Raw genomic sequence first — 24,473 nt, 5'->3', positions numbered from 1 at the left:
TTCAACAGAGCTGTGTAACTTTGGAAGAGTCACATTATGGGCTTCAATTTCTTCATCTGTAGGATGAATATGAGGAAAGAGAGTTGGATTAGAGGATCTTTAAAGTCTTTTGGGCTCTAGTATCTTATTTGACTATTTCTGGCCTATAAAAACGGCAATTACATATAGTTTAACTTAAAGCTTTCAGGTATCATGCTTTCTGCCACAAGAAGAATCCTCTGTCACCCTACACTAGTTTTTCTCTTGACTATCACTCACTTTCCTCATATGTAAAAGCAGGAGTGAAAGGTTTCCTGGCCTCCCAGAATGGTTTCAGTAGGGGTGGGGCAGCAGGAAGCAATTCCCTTCTCTGAATCCTGGAGCACTGTAGTGGCATCAGGGCCCTGAGTCTCTCTACTCCTATTCCCTCTCTTCCTCATCCTGAGCCCCTAAGGCAGAATGGAACTTCCTTCTCTCTGTGTCTCTCTCATCCAATAATCCTTGGCAGCCCTGAGTGGAGGTTAGTGCCTGTGGGCACTGACTCAAGGGTCCTTCCTTGTTGTACAGACTATTTTGGGTCCCAGGCCTTCTGGAGCCAAATGCTGGGTTATGATCTGGGGGCAAGAACCCCCATCTTTCTACGAGGTTAACAGAGCTCTTAATGAGTATTTAATGAGAGTACTTTACATAGTAACTTTGATTAAGAGCTATAATTTTATTCTACGCCAGCTCATAGGAAACAAAACACATATTTATTTTTCCTGGAATCTAATTCAGTTACATCTAGAATTTTTCAAGTTGAAAAAAATGTTACAGCTTCCCCCATACCCTCCTTAAATAAGCTTGCATGGGTTCAGGGAATATGGGGATAGGGAGTCATGTATGAGGGGCCCAGGCCTCTGTAGCAAAGTGGACCCCTGATATGGTGTCTTATCACTTAAAGATATATGGTTTCTCTGGCAGGTAGTAGATGCCTTACTCTCACCATTACCGCTTACTCTTTTGTGGCTTAAGACATTTATCTCCTGGGTAAAAGCTGCCTGACTTGAGAGAGGCTATGATAACAAGTGTCATATCATCTCACATTGAGAATAAACTTTTAAGCTTTGTCCTAAAAGTAGGCCGTGGTTAAGTGGACCTGGAGCCACCTCATTTCCCCACCATGGCCAAATCTGTCTATTCTCCTACCTGTCAAACACTTCTTGGCCTCCTTCTTTCTCTGCTTTTGCTCATGCCTTTTTCTAACTGGAATACCTTCTCTCTTCTTACACACTCATCTAAATTATACTCATCTTCACAGGTCTTATTCAGATCCCACTTTGCCAGAAAGCCACACCCTACCATCCCAGTATGGAAGCCTTCCCTTTCTGAACTCTTAAAGTATGTAGTCAGAAGAGAGGACTCTAGAGGCCAGATTTCTTAGGTTCAAATCCCAGCTATGCTATTGGTTAAGTTACTAAGGCTCTCTGTGCCTCAGTTTCCTCATCAAGGAAATACATAATAACCACATAGAATTGTAATGGCAAAATATGTTTTTACACATAAACTACCGTGTTTCCTGGAAAATAAGACCTAACTAGAAAATAAGCCCTAGAATGATTTTTCAGGATGACATCCCCTGAACATAAGCCCTAATGCATCTTTTGGAGCAAAAATTAATATAAGACCCGGTCTTATTTTCAGGGAAGCACGGTAGTTGGAACAGACTGGTACATGGTAAGTGTTTTAAACGTGTTAGCTGTTAGTATTAATGCTGTCCCTTTGCCCCATCCCTTGTACCATTTTACGTTCCACGCTTTGTTTGGTTGGTGACTTTTTAATGTTTGTTTTATTTCTTCATCTAGACTGCAGTACAATGACCACCAGTTGTATAGAACGTCACAATTTACAACCACTTGTATGTATTCAGTCTCATTTAATTTCACTTAAAATGTCCATACAAAATAACCATTATTTTTTGTCATTATATAAATACGGAAAATGAAGCTCAGAAAGGTAGTTAAGTCTCTTTTCCAAAATTTTCAGAGGAATGCTCAAATCAATGCTTCCAATTAGAAGTATTAGGTTTCCTTAGTCATCATGGAGCAACTGTAGAGGGATGAACATTGACAGGGCTTCCAGTAGACCATTTGGCGTTTTTGTGTGGATTACAGAAAAGGGCCCTTTTCTTTGGGATAAAAATAGATGTGTCACCATGATAGGATACATGGCCTGGGTACCCTTGTACAGGACACAACCTGCACAACCATATATGGCCGCCTTGGTCTTTGAGTGGAATTGTCATGCTAGATACGAGAATGCTGCAGCCAAAGGGATTGTGCATATGGCTGTATTTGAGCCCAACATATGGCAGAATAGGTGGTGGCTGACCCAGAGTAACATAGTTTATACCTGCAGCCCAATGCCAAGTCTAGTGGCTTTCTGAAAAACTGAACCTGGTTAAATGTGATGCACATGAAAAGGAAAAAGGACAAGAAACTGGAATTACTTTATGTCACAGGTGGCTGCCCTGAAAACTACACAAATCATGAATCAACATTGAAACCTGAATCTCCAGCAGATCTCAAATGAAATCTACAGGAGGATGTGTAGAGAACACATTCTTTCCCAACATGAACAAAGAGCAATAAACTGCTCTGCCCTTGCTCAGGGCTATTGCTGGCTTAATAGCATTCCCAGATGAATCACAGTACACATTTTTCCCTAAACTCTTGAGGATGACATTCAATGACTAGTGGGACTGCCAATATCCCAGCTTGATGGAATGAGCTGGCTCAGGAGAAATGAATAGTGCAGCTGTGAAGAATAAAAAGCAAATACTAACAAAATGGCATACACTTTCATTTCTCTGTGACTCCCATTTTAATACAACTAAATGTCTTGGAAACAGCTCAACAGGAAATGATAGAAGGACTCTGAAAACTGGAAAAAAGAAGCCAAATAGCTTAGGAATCTGAGGATTTGAGGTACAACAATGTAGTGAATTCACAGAGTTTACTCTTTATCTACCATGTATCTTTAGACAGGAATCCTAAGAGGCATGAAACCAGGAATCATCAAAAGACATTAAGGAGAGGCAGGTCCAAGATGGGGCATTGGAAGATGCTGAGCTTTTCCCCTCCCAAGGACACATCATATGTATATTCATATTTAGAGCAATTCTTCCTGAGAGATAACAGAGGGCCAAATTAGCAGCTTTTGCACAACAAACAAAAGAAAGAGACGACACAGAGAAGGTTGGGGAACTGTTAGAGCTCTTCAGGAGTTGAGGGAACTCCCCAGGACCAGAGGGACCAGTGAGTGCAATTCTTTGCATTTCCCCTGCACTTGGATAGCAAGAGGGTGCTTTATTCAGGTGATCTGGCCAAACTTCAGGGCTGCTGTAACCATCCCAAGGCACTCCTCATGAAGCTAGCTACAAAAGGAACAGAAGTGTGCCAGAGTGCTCAAATACAGGGACCCTCCACCTGGAAATTGATTCAGCAGGTACAACAAAGTACTGCTGCACACAACCACTGAGCTCCACACACACATAGGGCTGCCCCATCCAGAGAAAGTGTAAACCTAGCAGGGCACTGTAGTTCTTGTACATAGGGCTTCCTCATCCAGATAAAGTGTGAAAACAGTAGGGTGCTGCTGCGCATACACATAAAGCTACACCACCCAGAGAAAGTGTGGAAATAGCAAGGTAATGCAGTGCCTGCACACAGGGCCACCCCATTGGAAGAAAGTGTGGAACTAGTAAGGAGATGCTGTATGTGCACATAGGATTACAGAATCCAAAGAAAATGAAGAACTATCAAGGCATCATGGTACATGCACACAGGGCTGCCCCATATAGAGAAAGTGTAGAACTAATAGGGCACTGCTGCATGTGAATACAGGGTTGCCCTGCCTGGAGAAAGTGTGGAACAAATAGGGTGCTGTCACACACACACACACACACACACACACACACACACACACAGCAGCTCCTAACAGACTCAGCTCAGTAACAGACAAAGCAACAGGGTATGCCACACACACACACTGGGCAGCCATGCCCAGATCAGATGGGCAAGGAAGCACACACATGTCTTTTGGAGCAAAAATTAATATAAGGTTCCCAAGCCCTGATTGCATTCTGACCAGGGATAGCCAGAACAATAAGGAGCTACAGCACATGAATGTACACCAGGCTACCCCACCTGGAACCCTCTCTTTCTGGCCATGCAACACACCAGTCCCTGCAAAGCCTGCCTCAACTTCAGCCAGCCTATAAACCGTCCTGGACAGTCTTCACAGAGGCTACTTCTACACAAGTCTACTTTTTAAAGATTGAAAGAGATAGCTATTTCCTCTAGCTCATAGGAAAAAAAATAGAAAGTTAAACAAAATGGGGAGAAAGAAGAATATGGCTCAAATGAAGGAAGAAAGAAAAAAATCCCAGAGGAAAAACTCGAATGAAATAAAGAAAAATAATTTGCATGATAAAAAATTCAAGGAAACAGTCATAAGGATGTGCAATAAACTTGAGAGTGGAACAGAAGAATTCAGAGATAATTTCAACAAAAGGTAGAAAATATAATAAATAAATAATCAGAAATGAAGAATACAATAACTGGAATGAAAAAATACTTTAGAAAGCATTGACAGCAGATTAGTTAATCCAGAACAACAGATTAGCAAGACCTGCAAAACAGAATAGTGGAAATCACCCAATCAGAGAAGCAAAATGAAAAAAAAAAAAGATTTAAAAATGAGGGTAGTATAAGGGACCTATGGGACAAGATCATGTGCTCTACTGTTTCTATTGCAGTGATTCTAGAAGGAGAAGAGAGAGAAAAGGGCAGAAAGTATATTTGAAGAAATAATGGCTGAAAACTTTCCTTATCTGGGGAAGGAAACAGACATCCAGGTACAGGAAACACAAAGAGTTCCAAACAAGATGAATCCCAAAAGACTCACAGAAAGACATAATATCATTAAAATGTCAATAAATAAATAAATAAATAAATAAATAAATAAAGAAGGTAAGAAAGAAAAGAAAAAAATGGTAAAGAAACAAACTTGAATAGAGCAAGAGGTAAATAAGTCACATAAAACCCCAAAAGACTATCAGATGATTTCTCATCATCAATTTTACAGGCCAAAAGGGTGTGGCAGGAAATATTTAAAGTGATGCAAAAAAGATACCTACAACCTAGAATACTATACCCATCAAGATTGTTATTCAGAATTGAAGGAGAGATAAAGGGTTTCTCAGACAAGCAAAAACTAAAGTAGTTCACAATCACTAAACTGTAATTACAAGAAATGTTAAAGGGTCTTCTTTATGCAGAGAACCTAAGGCCATAACCAGAAATAAGAAAATACAGGAAAGAAAAAAATCTCACCAGTAAAAGCAAATATATAATAAACATAGGGGATCAAACACTTAAAAAGCCAATATGGAAGTTAAAAGTAGTAGCAAAATTACCTATAACTAAACAAATAGGGGACACAAAAAAAATAAAAAGATATAAAATATGACATCAAAAATATAATGTTGGGGAGGGGTAGTGGTTTTATAATCTGTTTGATCTTAAATGCCCATCAGCTTAAAATAGATTGCTATAGATAAACATGTATATAATATTAACCTCATGGTAACTACAAACTACAACCAAAAACCTACAAAAATACACAAAAAATAAAAATAAAGGAACCCCTACAAACACTAAAGAAAACCAACAAATCGAAAGAAAAGACACACATATCTGAGTCTCCACCAACATAGCTAACACCATTTGTTTGCCCCAATCTGGTGCTGCCCTGACACACCACCCCACCCAACTTGTAGGACGACCCAAGCTGCTTCCAGTGGTTTCTCCATACAGCTTATGCTGCCAAGACAAATCTCTCAAAGGTTTCTAAAATCTCTAAAAGTTTCACAAAACCCAAACAGGCAGCATCTAACCTCAGTGTGTCCTGTACATCTTGGTAAACAGCCCCAAGCCTGGCACTAGTGGGACCTAGCCTCAGTTTGTGGCTTGGCCTCTCAAAGCACTACAAAGCCCAGTGCAACTAGTGGCCATCGGTAGATTGCTTTGTGGCTCATGACAAGAGGCCCCGGGCAGGGCACAGATACTGATGAACTTGGCCTGTGGTGGGGCAGCTCCCAGGAAGGCTTGGTGCTACCACACCTGGTAACCAGCTTCAGATTGAGCCAGAGTTTCATCCAACCACCTCCAAGGATGACACACAAAGGGTGGACTCAGCAAGAACCAGAGCACTGCTAAAGTGAATCCAGCTCTGTAGGGTCAGCCCTTGCACTGTAGCTCCTCCACTGTAGTCACAGCCAGTCCTTACAACCAATCAGCCTGAGGGTCAATCCCTCCCACTGAAGTGCCAACATCATCAAGGCTCAACTACAACAGGAGGACACACACAACCCACACAAGGGATACACCTGCAGAACCTAACTAAGGTGAACATGGAGACTGTACCACTGGGCCCCACAAGGCACCTACTACATAAGACCACTCTACTAAGACTGGGAGGCTTAGCAGCCCTACCCAATACACAGAAACAAACAGAAGGAGACAGCCAAATTGGAGACAAAGAAACATGTCCCAAATAAAAGAACAAATCTTCAGAAAAAGAACTAAACAAAAGGGAGACAAGCATTCTATCAGATGCAGAGTTCAAAACACTGGCTGTAAGGATGCTCAATGATCTCAGAGAGAACTTCAACAAAGAGATAGGAAATATAAAAATGGAGACAGAAAACAAAAAATGAACGGATCAGAAATAAAGAATATAATAATTGAAATGAACTGTATAATAGAGGGAATCAAAAGTAGATGAAGCAGAGGATCAAATCAGTGATTTAGAAGATAAGGTAGCAGAAAATACCCAATCAGAACAGAAAAAAAAATCTAAAAAATTTAGGATAGCTTAAGGGGCCTCTGGGACAACATCAAGTATACCAACATATGCATCACAGGGGTACCAGAAGGAGAAGAGAGAGAGCAAGGATTGAAAAACTATTTGAGGAAATAATGATGTAAAGCATCCTTAACCTGGCAAAGAAAATAGATATACAAGCCCAGGAAGTGCAGGGAGTCCCAAACAAGATAAACTCAAACAGGCCCACATCAAGACACATCATAATTAAAATGTCAAAGGTTAAAGACAGAGAATCTTAAAAGCAGCAAGAGGAAAGCAGTTACCGTGCTTCCCTGAAAATAAGACCTAGCTGGACAATCAGCTCTAATGCTTCTTTTGGAGCAAAAATTTAATATAAGACCCAGTCTTATTTTACTATAAGACCCGGTCTTTAATGTAGTATGCTTAATATAATATAATATAATATAATATAATATAATATAATATAATACTGGGTCTTATATTATTTTTTACTCCAAAAGATGTTTTAGAACTGATTGTCTGGCTAGGTCTTATTTTCAGGGAAACACGGTAGTTACCTACAAGGGAACTCTCATAAGACCATCGCTGATTTCTCAACAGAAATTGCAGGCCAGAAAGGATTGGCACAGAATACTTAAAGTGATAAAAACAAGGACTACAACCAAGATTACTCTACTCGGCAAAGCTATCGTTTAGAGTTGAAGGACCGATAAAGTGTTTCCCAGACAAGAAAACACTAAAGGAGTTCATTACCACCAAACCAGTAATACAAAGAATGTCAAAGGGACTTCTTTAAGATGAAAAAAATAATAAAAAATATAAAAAATTAATGGCAATAACTACATATCTATCAGCAACTACTTTAATTGTGAATGGAATAAATACTCCACTCAAAAGATAGGGTGGCAGAATGGAAAAACAAACAAACAAACAAAAAAGACCCTTACATATGCTGCCTACCAGAGACTAATTTCATGTCAAAAGACACACAGATTGAAAGTAAAGGGATGGAAAAAAAATACTCCACAAAAATGGAAAGGAAGGAAGGAAGGAAGGAAGGAAGGAAGGAAGGAAGGAAGGAAGGAAGGAAGGAAGGAAGGAAGGAAAAGAAAAGGAAGAAAGGAAGGAAAAGAGAGGGAGAAAGAGAGAGAGAGAGAGAGATAGAGAGAGAGAGAGAGAGAGAGAGAGAGAGAGAGAGAGAGAGACGAAAGAAAGAAAGAAAGAAAGAAAGAAAGAAAGAAAGAAAGAAAGAAAGAAAGAAAGAAAGAAAAGGAAGCTGCCACAGCAATACTTATACCAAACAAAACAGATTTTCAAACAAAGGTTATAACAGAAGACAAAAAAGACCCAGTAATACAACGTCTGGGTATTTATCCAAAGAAAACAAAGCACTACTTTGAAGGGACATGTGTACCCATATGTCCATTGCAACATTGTTTACAAGGCCAAGATGGGGAGGCAGACTGGGAGTCCATCGATGGATGAATGAATAAAGAGTAGGTGGTATATACACAATGGAATATTGCTCGGCCATGGAAGGGAATGGGTTCTTGCCATCTGTGGCTGCATGGATGGAGGGTATTGTGCTGAGTGGAGTATATCAAACAGAGAAAGACAGATGCAATGTGTTTTCCTATATGTGTGGAATCTAAAAAACAAAGTAAATGAACAAACAAAACAGTAACAAACTCATAGATACACAGAACATTTTTTTAAACATAAGAAAGTGAAATTTTATTAACAAAATGTACATTCTTATCTTATGTAATTCACTTTTAATAAATATAAGAAAACCTAAATCACTTGAAGCAAACATTTCCAAGATCTATTCTCAAAATTGGATTTACTTTGTAAATTCCCTTTTTAAACAAGTCTTCCAATAGTCTCAGAATTTAATATAACTTGCCATAAAACTGCTTCTATCCAACCACTGCCATCTCTGAATCACTCATCTGTCTTCCATGTCTATTGTTCTAGACAGGAACTATGTCTTGTTCTTTTTGACATGGCACAATGCACTGTGCAGCACTCGTACTACTGCTACTATGAATATCTTACACTTCAGAGAATATTTTGATGGTTATTGGATGGGAGAGTGGGTTGAGAGTAGTGGGTGAAAAAGGGGAAAGGATTAAGAAGTACATATTGGTTGTTATAAAGTAGTCATTGGGGTGTAGGGTATAGCATAAGGAATATAGCCAATAATATTGTAATAACTATGTATGGTGTCAGATTGGTACTAGCTTTATCAGGGTGAATGATGGGAGGGGATTTTGGGGGTAGGTTAATATAAATAAAAGATGTAAAGAGAAGAAAAAATGAGCAGAGAACAACTACAAAAACATTAAAAAACCAATTAACAAAATGGACTAAGCACATACCAATCAAGAATTACTTTAGGGAGACATCATCAAAATGGCAGCATGAGGTGAGCCTCTGTGAATCTCCCCTAGAATTTACAACAAATCTAACAACTATAACTCCACAAAGGACTCCCTGCACAGCACACAGGCAAGACGAAGAGACCCACTACTGAATTCACCTAAAGGCGAGCGAATCACATGAGCAGGGGGGTAGGAAAGGGAGAAGTGCAGAGGCAGACCCTCACGGGCAGAGGATGCAAACCTAGCTCAGTGCTCCGAGCTCACTGAATCCCAGAACTACGGCAGCTGAGGGAGAGGGAAGAACTTGGACTGCTAGGACTCTGATTATGGCCTGCAAGGCTGAGGGGACAGCATATAACACGGCTGAACATAATGCTCACGACAGAGACCTCGGAGAAAAGACTGAGGGAAGAAGACTGAAAATGGTGGTTTAAGCCCTCACTGCTGAGCAGAGAACGGAAGCCTTAGGCACTGAGACAGCTGCCCCCTCCCTACCCTCCCAGAGCTCGCCCCGCCCCCACCTTCCTAGTGCTAGAAGCAGGACAATAGTGGTATCAGATCAAAAGCACAGAATATTTGCTGTTCTGAGAACTGTGGTCCACAGATACAGAATCAGAGCCCAACAAGTTCCGGAAAAGGGGAGGGAGATGTGGAAGCAGGACTGGCTGTGGTGGTGGGCACCGCCATTGTTCTGGGCCACCTCTCACAAATAACGCTGCCCCTGTTCCCACAATCTGGGTGGATCCCTGCAGGAGTAAACATAACTGCTGAAACACGTGGGCTCTGAATCTGGTGCAGGAAGAGCTTTGGAAATTCAAAAGCTCTCCACATACCCACAAGGACACTGCACCCTGTGACCCAGGTGAACTATTCACAGAGGAGAACCCCACCTTCCAGGGAATCTCCCCATTGTGTGAAAAGCTGGAATAGTGCAGAGAAAACATAGCACTATAGTGTAAGAGAAAAAAAGGCTGCAGTAGGAGAGAAAATAAAACATTCTATCAACAAGTACTGGAAAGCAAAACAAAGACCTCTTCCTATCAACCTGTTGCACAAGCTACTCCTGGTGATGTCTAGGAAGAGAAATAATAAATAGGTGGTTGCCATGAATAACCAAGACAACAAGACAGCTCAGAAAGAAAGTGCAAAGTTTCCAGAAAAGGAAATTAAACATATGGAAATATGTGACTTAAATGACAGAGAATTCAAGATTGCAGCTCTGAAAAAACTCAACGAGATACAAGAAAACACAGATAGGCAGTTAAATGAACTCAGAAACACACTCAAAGAACAGCATGAGCATTTTACAAAAGAGATTGCAATTTAAAAAACAAACAAACAGAATTTCTGGAGATTAAGAACTCAATAGAAGAAATTAAGAATGAAATAACCAGCTTAGGTAGTAGACTTGACCATATGGAGGAAAGAATCAGTGACATCGAAGATAGAAACCTGGAAATGACACAGATGGAAGAAGAAAGAGACTTGAGACTTAAAAGAAATGAAAGAACTCTACAATAAGTTTCTGACTCCATCAGAAACAGCAATATAAGGATAATGGGTATATCAGAAGGAGAAGAAAGAGAGAAGGGAAGAGAGAATATATTCAAACAAATTGTTGATGAGAACTTTCCAAACTTGTGGACAGAACTGGATCCTCGAATCCAAGAACCAAATAGAACACCTAGTTACCTCAATCCCAACAGGCCTTCTCCAAGGCACATTGTATTGAAGCTGTCTAAAATCAACGAAAAAGAAAGAATCCTCAAGGCAGCCAGGGAAAAGAAGACAGCAACTTACAAAGGAAAGCCCATTAGATAATCACCAGAATTTTCAGCAGAAACTCTACAAGCCAGGAGGGAGTGGAACCAAATATTCAAACTATTGAAAGAGAGAAATCATGAGCCAAGAATAATATATCCAGCAAAGATATCCTTTAGATATGAAGGAGGAATAAAGACCTTTCCAGACATACAGAAGCTGAGGGAATTTTCTAATACACGACCTGCACTACAAGAAATACTAAAGGAGGCTATTCGACCACCATCAACAGGGACAATTTGTGGCAACCAAAACATAAAGAGAGGGACAGTAAAGGCCTGAACCGAAATATGGGAATGGAGAAAGTAAGCATGACGTAGAAAATGAATTACTATAAATATTAAAGTTTCTTTTACTTAATCATAATGGTACCCAGTCAAAAAAAAATCCAGAAATGAAATATATACTGTAATAAAATAAGAAACAGAGGGAAACATCATAGAATACCACCACACAGAAATAATAGACAACAACAAAAAGGCAAAGAAACAATGGAGACACAGCCTTACCAGAAAACTAAAGATAGAATGACAGGAAATCCTCACATATCAATAATCACCCTAAATGTAAATGGACTGAACTCACCAATAAAAAGGCACAGAGTAGCAGATTGGATCAAAAAACTAAACCCAACCATATGCTGTCTCCAAGAGACACATCTCAGCTACAAGGACAAGCATAGACTCAAAGTGAAAGGGTGGAAATTGACACTCCAAGCAAATGGTACCCAGAGAAAATCAGGTGTAACCATAATAATATCAGATGAAACCGACTTCAAGGTGAAAAAGATAACAAGAGACAAAGATGGACATTTCATAATGGTGAAGGGAACTGTACAACAAGAAGACATAACAGACATCAATATTTACGCCACCAATCAGGGAGCACCGAAATATACCAAGCACCTACTAACAGAACTAAAGGGAGAAATTGACCAAAACACAATTATACTAGGGGACTTAAATACATCATTGACAGCTATGGATAGATCATCCAAACAGAAAATAAATAACAAAATAGCAGCCCTAAATGACACATTAGATGAAATGGACATAATTGACATATATAGAGCACTTCATCCTAAAACATCAGACTATACATTCTTTTCTAGTGTACATGGAACATTCTCAAGGATAGACCATATATTGGGACATAAAATCAGTCTCAACAAATTTCAGAAGATTGAAATCATACCAATCACATTCTCTGATCATAAGGCTTTGAAATTGGATATCAACTACAAAAAGAAAGCGTGAAAAAACGCAAATACATGGAGATTAAACAACATACTTTTAAAGAACGACTGGGTCAAAGAAGAAGTTAGAGGAGAGATCAAAAGATACATAGAAACAAATGACAATGAAAATACATCCTACCATGATTTTGGGGAAGCAGCGAAAGCAGTTTTAAGAGGGAAATTTATCTCATTACAGGCCTATCTCAAGAAACAAGGAAACTCCCAAAAAAATAACCTCATGTTACACCTTACAGAACTAGAAAAGAAGAACAAGTGAAACCCAAGTTTAGCAGAAGAAAGGAAATAAGAAAAATCAGAAAAGAACTAAATGAAACAGAGAACAAAAAATCAATAGAAAAAATTAATGTGACAAAGAGCTGGTTCTTTGAAAAGATTAACAAAATTGACAAACCCTTGGCTAGACTCACTAAGAGAAAAAGAAAGAAGACACTAATTAACAAAATCAGAAATGAAAAGGGAATTTATCACGGACACCACAGAAATACAAAGGATCATCCAAGAATACTATGAAGGACTATATGCCACCAAATTCAATAACCTAGAAGAAATGGACAAGTTCTTAGAAACATATAGCCTTCCTAGGCTGAACCATGAAGAACTGGAAAATCTAAACAGACCGATCACCAGTAACGAAATTGAATCAATCATCCAAAACCTTCCCAAAAGCAAAAGTCCTGAACCAGATGGCTTCACTAGTGAATTCTACCAAACCTCAAAGAGGATCTAATATCAATCCTGTTCAAATTCTTCCAAAAAATTGAAGAAGAGAGAGTACTCCCTAACCCATTTTATGAGGCCAACATTATCCTGATACCAAAACCTGGTAAGGACAACACAAAAAAGAAAACTACAGACCAATATCTCTGATGAATACAGATGCAAAAATGCTAAACAAAATTCTAGGAAATTGAATACGACAAAGCATTAAAAAGATTATTCATCATGACCAAGTGGGGTTCATCCATTGGGCACAAGGATGCTTCAACATCCACAAATCCATCAATGTGATACGTCACATAAACAAAATGAAGGACAAAAATTACATGATTATATCAATTGACGCAGAAAAAGCATTTGACAAGATGCCACATCCATTTATGATTAAAACACTTAATTAAATAGGTATAGAAGGAAAACACCTTAACATAATAAAGGCTGTATATGAAACACCCTCAGCTAATCTCATAATTAATGGTGAAAAACTGAAGCCCTTTGCTCTACGTTTAGGAACACGACAGGGCTGTCCCCTATCACCTCTGCTTTTCAACATAGTGTTGGAAGTCCTTGCCAGAACAATCAGGCAAGAGAAAGAAATAAAAGGCATCCAAATTGGGAATGAAGAAGTTAAATTATCACTCTTTGCAGATGACATGATGCTATATATAGAAAACCCTAAAGACTCCACCAAAAAGCTATTAGAAACAATCAACGAATACAGTAAAGTTGCTGGCTACAAAATCAACGCACAAAAGTCCATTGCCTTCCTATATACTAACAATGAAATCTCAGAAAAAGAAATAAAAAAAATTCCTTTTGCAATTGCAGCAAAAAGAATAAAATACCTAGGAATAAACTTAACCAAGGATGTGAAGGACCTATATGCTGAAAACTATAAGACATTTTTGAAAGAAATTGAAGATGCAAAGAAATAGAAAGACATTCCGTGCTCATGGATTGGAAGAATCAACATAGTTAAGATGGCCATATTACCCAAAGCAATATACAGATTTAATGCAATCCCCATCAAAATCCCAATGGCATTTTTTAAAGAAATAGAACAAAAAATCATCAGATTTGTTTGGAACCACAAAAGACCCCGAATGGCCAAAGCAATATTAAGAAAAAAGAACAATACTGGAGGTATCACACCCTGACTTTAGCTTGTACTACAGGGCTACCATAACCAAACAGCATGGTATTGGCAGAAAAACAGACACAGAGACCAATGGAATAGAGTAGAGAACCCAGAAATAAAACCACATAAATATGGACAGACAATTTTTGACAAAGAAGCTAAAAACGTACAATGGAGGAAAGACAGCCTCTTCAATAAATGGTGCTGGGAGAATTGGATAGCCCCGTGGAATGGAATGAATCTGGACTGCTATCTGTCACCATGTACCGATATTAATTCAAAAGGGATCAAAGATTTAAGCATAAGACCTGACACAATAAACTGCATAGAAGAAAACATAGGTACTAAACTTAGGGACCTTGGGTTCAAAGAGCATTTTATGAATTTGACTCCAAAGGCAATGGAAGTAAGAGCTAAAATAAATGAATGGGACTATAAGAAACTTAAAAGCTTCTGCACAGCAAAAGAAACCATCGACAAACTAAAGAGGTAACCAACTGAATGGGAGAAGATTTTTGCAAATAGTCCCTCGATAAGTGGCTAATATCCAGAATATACAAGGAACTCATGAAACTCAACAACAAAAAAAACAAACAACCCAATTGAAAAATGGGCAGAGGACCTGAAGAGACATTTTCCAAAAAGGGCAAACAAATGGCAAATAGACATATGAAAAAATGCTCAACATCACTAATCATCAGAGAAATGCAAATAAAAACCACAATGAGATATCACCTCACCCCAGTCAGAATGGCTATCATCAACAAGACAAACTGTAACAAGTGTTGGAGAGGCTGTGGAGAAAAAGGAACCCTCATACACTGTTGGTGGGAATGCAGACTGGTGCAGCCGTTATGGAAGGCAGTGTGGAGGTTCCTCAAAAATTTATGAATAGAATTACCATATGACCCAGCAATCCCTCTCCTGGGTATCTACCCAAAAAATCTGAAGACATTTATAGATAAAGACATGTGTGCTCCAATGTTCATTGCAGCTTTGTTTACGGTGGCCAAGACATGGAAACAACCAAAATGTCCTTCGATAGATGAATGGATATAGAAGTTGTGGTATATATACATGATGGAATACTATTCAGCGGTAAGAAAAGATGATATAGGAACATTTGCGACAACATGGATGGATCTTGAGAGTGTAATGCTGAGCGAAATAAGTCAGACACAAAAAGCAGGGAATCATGTGATTTCACTTATATGTGGTATATAAACCAAAAACAACAAAAGAACAAGACAAACAAATGACAAACAGAAACTCATAGACAGAGACAATAGTTTAATGGTTACCAGAGGGTAAGGGGGTGGGGGTTGGGGGGTGGGAGATAAAGGTAAGGGGGATCAAATATATGGTGATGGAAGGAGAACTGACTCTGGGTGGTGAACATACAATGTGATTTATAGATGATGTAATACCGAATTGTGCACCTGAAATCTATGTAATTTTACTAACAATTGTCACCCCAATAAATTTAAAAAAATTATATAAAAAAAAATTACGAATAGAATTACCGTATGACCCAGCAATCCCTCTCCTGGGTATCTACCCAAAAAATCTGAAAACATTTATACATAAATACACGTGTGCTTCAATGTTCATTGCAGCTTTGTTTACGGTGGTCAAGACATGAAAACAACCAAAATGTCCTTCAATAAATGAATGGATAAAGAAGTTGTGGTTTATATACACAATGGAATATTATTCAGCGATAAGAAAAGATGATATAGGAACATTTGTAACAACATGGATGGATCTTGAGAGTATAATGCTAAGGGAAATAAATCAGACAGAAAAAGCAGAGAACCATATGATTTCACTGATATATGGTATATAAACCATAAACAACAAAAGAACAAGACAAACATATGAGAAACAAAATCTCATAGACACAGACAATAGTTTACTTGTTACCAGAGGGTAAGGGGAGTCGGGGGTGGGAGATGAGGGTAAGTGGGATCAAATATATGGTGATGGAAGGAGAACTGACTCTGGGTGATGAACACACAATGGGATTTATAGATGATGTAATAAAGAATTGTACACCTGAAATCTATGTAATTTTACTAACAATTGTCACCCCAATAAATTAAAAAAAAATTCTAAGATCACAAAGCCTAAATGATCTTGCCCTTCTAAAACCCAAAGATCTTGTCTCATGTGACACCCTTTCCTACTCTCTCTTTTCAAGATGTGTTGGTAGCACTACAATAACTCCCAGCACAAAATAGGTGTGCAGTAAATATTTGCTGAAATAAATGAGTGAATACATCAATGAATGAATGTGTGCCATTTGCGTCAAACAGTGCTGGGAGCCAGTCTCTGACTGAGCACCTTTTATACTAGAGGGCCTATAAATGGTGGCCAGGAAAACACAGTATAATCCCTTACTTTACACAACCCACAATCTGGGTGTGGAAAAAGGCCCTCTGCCAGCCTAGGAAAACAATGAACAGCACTTACAGAGCAGTAGAAAAACTAGAATGCAAACAGATTATTACAATCTAATCTTTAAGTTCCTTAAACTCAGGGACTGTATCTTATTTCTTTTTGCATCCCCATCTTCTGGCATATAATAGGAGTTAAATATGTGAATAAAGTTTGCATTAACAGTTTTGAAGACTTCTCTTCTCAATACCTATTAATCCCCAATATTAACCTTGGTTAATCTATCTTCTAAGTGGTTTCAAATTCTATTAGAATAATTTGAGAAGGTGAGGGCTTTAGGTATAATGGATAGAACGTCAGTGAGTATCTGGTAAAATGTGTCTCTCATCACGAATGCGCAAAAGAGCACTCATATCCTGAATACCTGTGGGAGGGAGAAACCATCTCTTAGGTAACATACCTTTTACTGACACTGTGGATTGTAATCATATATGTGTTTCTGTCCCCTGACTCCATATCTCTAAATATTGTACTCACCTTAAGGCCATGATCCCATGTGGCCAGGAGTGAATTTCCAGGCGTTTCTGGCTCTTGATCTCATCCCAATTCAGCTCAGTTGCATAATCTCCTTCAATGTCCTGGAGAGAAAAAGGATACAAGTATTAGTATGCTATTCGGCCCATGGAACCAGGCATCTGAGAGGTTGATGAAGGCTCCCAGAATCCAGACTATCCTTCTTCCTTTTAGTAAGCTGAGCACATAACACCCAGCTAAAAACCATTTCCTAGGGTCCCTTGAAGCTAAATGCCACCCTATGACTATTCCGGACATTTGGATATGGATGGAAGTGATGTGTGTAAAGTTAGGGTCATTTCTTTTTTTTTTTTAAATTACAGGTTATTGGGTGACAATTGTTAGCAAAGCTACATAGATTTCAGGTGTACAATTATGTAATACATCATCGTATATCACATTATGTGTTCACCACACGGAGTAACTTCTCATTCCATCACCACATATTTGATCCGTTTTGCCCTCATCTACCACCCCCCTCCCACCTTACCCTCTGGTAACCACTAATCTATTGTCTGTGTCTATGAGTTTTTCTTTCTCATTTGTTTGCCTTGCTCTTTTGTTGTTTTCAGTTTTATAAACCACGTATCAGTGAAATCATATGCTTCTCAACATTTTCTATCTCACTTATTTCACTTAGCATTTTAATATCAAGATCCACTCATGTTGTCCCAAATTTCACATTTTCTCATGGCAGAGTAGTATTCCATTGCATATATATATATATATATATATATATATATATATATATATATATATATATATATCACATTTTCTTTATCCAATCATCTATCAAAGGACACTTTTGTTGTTTCCATGTCTTGGCCACCGTAAACAAAGCTGCAACGAACATTGGAGCACACGTGTCTTTACGTATAAATGTTTTCAGATTTTTGGGGTAGATACCCAGGAGAGGGATTGCTGGGTCATACAGTAATCCTATTCGTAATTTTTTGAGGAACCTCCACACTGTATTGCATAATGGCTGCACCAGTCTGCATTCCCACCCACAGTGTATGAGGGTTCCTTTTCCTCCACAACCTCTCCAACACTTGTTACTATTTGTCTTGTTGATGATAACCATTCTGACTGGGGTGAGGTGATATCTCATTGTGGTGTTTATTTGCATTTATTTGATGATCAGTGATGTTGAGCATGTTTTCATATGTCTATTTGCCATTTGTATGTCCTCTTTGGAGAAATGTCTCTTCAGGTCGTCTACCCATTTTTCAATTGGTTTGTTTGTTTTTGGTTGTTGAGTTGCATGAGTTCCTTCTATATTTTGGATATTAGCCCCTTATCTGAGGCACTGTTTGCAAAAATCTTCTCCCATTCAGTTGGTTGCCTCTTTATTTTGTCGATGGTTTCTTTTGCTGTGCAGAAGCTTTTAAGTTTCTTATAGTCCCATTCGTTTATTTTAGCTTTTACTTCCATTGCCTTTAGAGTCAAATTCATAAAATGCTCTTTGAACCCAAGGTCCATAAGTTTAGTACCTATATTTTCTTCTATTCAGTTTATTGTGTCAGTTCTTATGCTTAAGTCCTTGATTCATTTTGAATTAATTTTGGTCCATGGTGACAGATAGCAGTCCAGTTTCATTCTTTTGCACGCGGCTATCCAATTCACCCACCACCATTTAATGAAGAGGCTGTCTTTCCTCCATTGTATGTTTTTAGCTTCTTTGTCAAATTTGTCTGTCCATATTTATGTGGTTTTATTTCTGGGTTCTCAATTCTACTCCATTGGTATATGTGTCTCATTTTCTGTCAGTACCATGCTGTTTTGATTATTGTAGCCCTGTAGTACAAGCTAAGGTCAGGGTGTGTACCTCCAGTACTGTTCTTTTTTCTTAAAATTGCTTTGGCTATTTGGGATCTTTTGTGGTTCCAAACAAATCTTATGATTTTTTTTCTATTTCTTTAAAATATGCTGTTGTGATTTTGATGGGGATTGCATTAAATCTGTATGTTGCTTTGGGTAATATGGCCATTTTAACTATGTTGATACTTCCAATCCATTAGCATGGAATGTCTTTCCATTTCTTCATGTCTTCTTCAATTTCTTTCAAAAATGTCTTACAGTTTTCAGCACATAGGTCCCTCACATCCTTGTGTAAGTTTATTCCTAGGTATTTTATTCTTTTTGCTGCAACTGCAAAAGGAATATTTTTTCGTATTTCTTTTTCTGATGTTTCATTGTTACCATATAAGAATGCAATGGACTTTTGTACGTTGATTTTGTAGCCGGCAACTTTACTGTATTCATTGATTGTTTCTAATAGCTTTTTGGTGAAGTCTTTAGGGTTTTCTATATATAGCATCATGTCATCTGCAAAGAGTGATAATTTAATGTCTTCATTCCCAATTTGAATGCCTTTTATTTCTTTATCTTGCCTGATTGCTCTGGCAAGGACTTCCAACACTATGATAAAACACAGAGGTGATAGGGGATAGCCCTGTTGTGTCCTGAACGTAGAGCAAAGGGCTTCAGTTTTTCACCATTAATTATGAGATTAGCTGAGGGCTTGTCATGTATGGCCTTTATTATGTTAAGGTATTTTCCTTCTATACCTATTTTATTAAGTGTTTTAATCATAAATGGATGTTGTATCTTGTCGAATGCTTTTTCTGCAATAATTGATATAATCATATGATTTTTGTCCTTTACTTTGTTTATGTGATGTATCACTTTGATGGATTTGCGGATGTTGAACCATACTTGTACCTTGGGGATGACCCCCATTTGGTCGTGATGAATAAACATTTTAATGCATTGTTGTATTCAATTTGCGAGAATTTTGTTTAGGAATTTTGCATCTGTATTCATGAGAGACATTGGTCTTTAGTTGTCTTTTTTTGTGTTGTCCTTACCACGTTTTGGTGTCAGGGTACTGTTGGCCTCATAAAATGAGTTATTGAGTACTGTCTCCTCTTCAATTTTTTGGAGGAGTTTGAGCAGGATTGGTGTTAGATCCTCTTTGAAGGTTTGTTAGAATTCACTAGTGAAGCCATCTGGTCCCGGATTTTTGTTTTGGGAGGGTTTTGGATGACTGATTCAATTTCGTTACTGGTGATCTGTCTGTTTAGATTTTCCAGTTCTTCATGGTTCAGCCTTGGACGGTTATATTTTTCTAAGAACTTGTCCATTTCTTCTAGGTTATTGAATTTGGTGACATATATGTCTTCATAGCATTCTTGGACGATCCTTTGTATTTCTGTGGTCCCCGTAATAAATTCCCCTTTTTCATTTCTGATTTTGTTAATTCGTGTCTTGTCTCTTTTTATCTTAGTGAGTCTAGCCAAGTGTTTGTCAATTTTCTGAATCTTTTCAAAGAACCAGCTCTTTGTCACATTAATTTTTTCTATTGTGTTTCTGTTCTCTATTTCACTTTGTTCTGCTCTGATTCTTGTTATTTCCTTTCTTCTGCTGACCTTGAGTTTCACTTGTTCTTCATTTTCTTGTTCCTTAAGGTGTAACATGAGGTTATTTATTAGGGATTTTTCTTGTTTCTAGAGACAGGCCTGTAATGATATAAATTTCCCTCTTAAAACTGCTTTCGCTGCATCCCAAAAATTTTGGTAGGATGTATTTTCATTGTCATTTGTTTCTATGTATCTTTTGATCTCTCCTCTAATTTCTTCTTTGACCCCGTAATTCATTAAAAGTATGTTGTTTAATCTCCATATATTTGGGTTTTTTCCTGCTTTCTTTTTGCAGTTGATATCCAATTTTAAAGCCTTATGATCAGAGAATATGCTTTGTATGATTTCAATCTTCTTAAATTTGCTGAGACTGATTTTATTTCCCAATATATGGGCTAACCTTGAGAATGTTCCATGTACACTAGAAAAGAATGTATAGTCTGATGTTTTAGGATGAAGTGTTCTATTAATGTCAATTGTGTCCATTTCATCTAATGTGTCATTTAGGGCTGCTATTTGGTTATTTATTTTCTGTTTGGATGACCTATCCATAGCTGTCAATGATGTATTTAAGTCTCCTAGTATAATTGTGTTTTGGTCAATTTCTTCCTTTAGTTCTGTTAGTATTTGCTTGGTATATTTCGGTGCTCCCTGATTGGGGCATAAATATTGATGACTGTTATGTCTTCTTGTTGTAAAGTACCCTTTACCATTATGAAATGTCCAACTTTGTCTCTTGTTATCTTTCTCACCCTGAAGTCTGTTTCATCTGATATCGGTGTGGCTACACCTGATTTTCTCTGGGTACCATTTGCTTGGAGTGTCAATTTCCACCCTTCCACTTTGAGTCTATGCTTGTCCTTGTAGCTGAGATGTGTCTCTTGGAGACAGTATATGGTTGGGTTTAGTTTTTTGATCCAATCTGCTACTCTGTGCGTTTTTATTGGTGAGTCCAGTCCATTTACATTTAGGGTGATTATTGATATGTGAGGATTTCCTGTCATTCTATCTTTAATTTTCTAGTAAGGCTGTTTCTCCATTGTTTCTTTGCCTTTTTGTTGTTGTCTATTATTTCTGTGTGGTGGTATTCTATGATGTTTTCCTCTGTTTCTTCTTTTATTACAGTATATATTTCAGTTCTGGATTTTTTTTTTGAGTGGTTACCCTTAAGTTTATGTAAAGGAAATTTTGATATTTAGAGTATTCCATTTTCTTTAGCATGCTTACTTTCTCCATTCCCATATTCTGGTTCAGGCCTTAACTCACCCCCTTTTTGTTTTTTGGTTGCCACAAATTGTCCCTGTTGATAGTGGTCGAATAGCCTCCTTTAGTATTTCTTATAGTGCAGGTCGTGTATTAGAAAATTCCCTCAGCTTCTGTATGTCTGGAAGGTCTTTATTCCTCCTTCATATCTAAAGGTTATGTTTGCTGGATATATTATTCTTGGCTCATAATTTCTCTGTTTCAATAGTTTAAATATTTGGTTCCTCTTCCTCCTGGCTTTAGAGTTTCTTCTGAAAAATCTGATGATAATCCAATGGGCTTTCCTTTGTCGGTTACCATCTTCTTTTCCCTGGCTGCCTTGAGGATTCTTTCTTTTTCGTTGATTTTAGAAAGCTTCAATACAATGTGCCTTGGAGAAGGCCTGTTGGGATTGAGGTAATTAGGTGTTGTATTTGATTCTTGTATTAGAGAATCCACTTCTATCCACATGTTTGGGACGTTCTCATCGACAATTTGTTTGAATATATCCTCTGTTCCCTTCTCTCTTTCTTTTCCTTCTGGTATGCCTATTATTCTTATATTGCTCTTTCTGATGGAGTCAGAAAGTTCCTGTAGAGTTCTTTCATTTCTTTTAAGTCTCAAGTCTCTTTCTTCTTCCATCTGTGTTATTTCCAGGTTTCTGTCTTCGATGTCACTGATTCTTTCCTCCATCTGGTCAACTCTACTACCTAAGCTGGTTATTTCATTCTTAATTTCTTCTATTGAGTTCTTAATCTCCAGAAATTCTATTTGGTTCTTTTTTAAAATTTCAACCTCTTTCGTAAAATGCTCATGGTGTGCTTTGATTGTGTTTCTGTTTTCATTAAGCTTCCTGTCTGTGTTTTCTTGCATTTTGTTGAGTTTTTTCAGAACTGCAATCTTGAATTCTCTGTCATTTAAATCACATATTTCCATAAGTTTAAGTTCCTTTTCTGGAGACTTTTCACTTTTTTTCTGAGCTGTCTTGTTGCCTTTGGTTATTCATGGAAATTACTGATTTACTATTTGTCTTTCTAGACATCTACTCGAGTGGCTTCTGCAATAGGTTGATAGGAAGAGGTCTTTGTTTTGTTTTCCAGTACTTGTTGATTGATTGTTTTATTATCTCTCCTACTGCAGCCTTTTTACTCTCTCTCTCTCTCACATTGGTAGTGTTATGTTTTGTCTGAACTATTCCATCTTCTCAAACAATAGGGTGATTCCCTGGGAGACGGGGTTCTCCTCTGTTAATAGTTCGTCTAGGTCACAGGGCGCAGTGTACATGTGGGTATGCGGAGAGCTTTTGAAGTTCCAAAGCTCTTCCTGCACCAGATTCAGAGCCCACGTGTTTCAGCAGTTATGTTTACTCCTGCAGGGATCCACCCAGATTGTGGGAACAGGGGCAGCGTTATTTGTGAGAGGTGGCTTAGAGCAATGGCGGAGACCACCACCACAGCCAGTCCTGCTTCCACAGCTCCCTCCCCTTTGGCGGAACTAGTTGGGCTGTGAATCTGTGTCTGCGGTCCACAGTTCTCAGAACAGCAAATATTCTGTTCTTTTGATTGACACTGTTCCATTTCTAGCACTGGGCAGGTGGGGGCGGGGCGAGCTCTGGGAAGGTAGGGAGGGGGCGGCTTGTCTGTGTGTAAGCCTTCCATACTCTGCTCAGCAGTGAGGGCTTAAACCACTGTTTTCTGCCTTCTTCTCTCAGTCTTTTCTCCGAGGTCTGCCATGAGCATCGTGTTCAGTCGTGTTATACACTGCCCCCTCAGCCCTGTGGGCCATAAACGGAGCTCTAGCAGCCCGAGTTCTTCCCTGTCCTGCAGCTATGGTACTTGCGGGATACAGCATGCTGGGAGCACTGAGCTAGGTCCTGCGCCTGCGTGGCTCTGTCTCTGCACTTCTCCCTTTCCTCCTCCCCCCCCCCCCCGCTCGCGTGATTCATCCACCTGTAGGTGAATTCATTAGTGGGCTTCTTCGTCTTGCCTGTCTGCTGTGCAGGGAGTCCTTTGCGGAGTTATTGTTGTTAGATTAGTTATAAATTCCCGGGGAGCTTTACAGATTCTCACCTCACACCACCATTTTCATGATGTCTTGGCTATATCATTTTATATTCCCACCAGCAATGTATGAATGTTCCAATTTCTCTGCATCCTCACCATTCATTGTTATATAGTCTGTGTTTTTTTTTTTCTTTTCTTGTTTTTCACAGCCACCTTTTGAGTGTGAGGTAGTATCTCACTGTGGCTTTAATTTGCATTTTACTAATGACTACTGACATTTAGCATGTTTTCTTGTGTTGGCCATTAGTATATCTACCTTGGAGGAAAATATTCAAATCGTCTGCCTATTTTTCAATTGGGTTATTTTTCTTTTTATTGTCTACTTTTAAGAGTGATTTGTATATTCTAAATTCGAATCCTTTACATATATATTATTTGCAAATACTTTCTTCCATTCTGTATGTTGTTGTTCGACCTTCTTGATAGTGTTCATGAAGAACGAAAGTTGTAATTTTAGTGAAGTTCAATTTATTTTTTTGTTTGGTTGCTTGTGCTTTTGATTTCACATCTAAATTATCATCCCCTCATCCAAAGTAACACAGATTTATGATACTTTTTTTCTCCTACAGCTTTAGTAGTTTTATCTCT

At 38.4% G+C, this 24,473-nt stretch overlaps 1 protein-coding gene across 1 annotated transcript in view; it reads right to left on the bottom strand.

Moving 5' to 3' along the window:
- Positions 1–24,473, bottom strand: part of LOC109436875 (vascular endothelial growth factor receptor kdr-like) — a 315,706-nt gene that overhangs the window by 5,762 nt on the left and 285,471 nt on the right. The window contains exon 30 of the mRNA XM_074323230.1: positions 17,123–17,223. Coding sequence (XP_074179331.1) covers positions 17,123–17,223 — 101 coding nt within the window. The remainder of the gene's footprint in view (positions 1–17,122; positions 17,224–24,473) is intronic.

The sequence above is a fragment of the Rhinolophus sinicus genome, chromosome X (genome assembly GCF_036562045.2).
Source record: "Rhinolophus sinicus isolate RSC01 chromosome X, ASM3656204v1, whole genome shotgun sequence".
Taxonomy (NCBI): Eukaryota; Metazoa; Chordata; class Mammalia; order Chiroptera; family Rhinolophidae; genus Rhinolophus; species Rhinolophus sinicus.
Note: the sequence above shows the minus strand (reverse complement) of the source record. Positions and strands in the feature narration are given on the sequence as shown.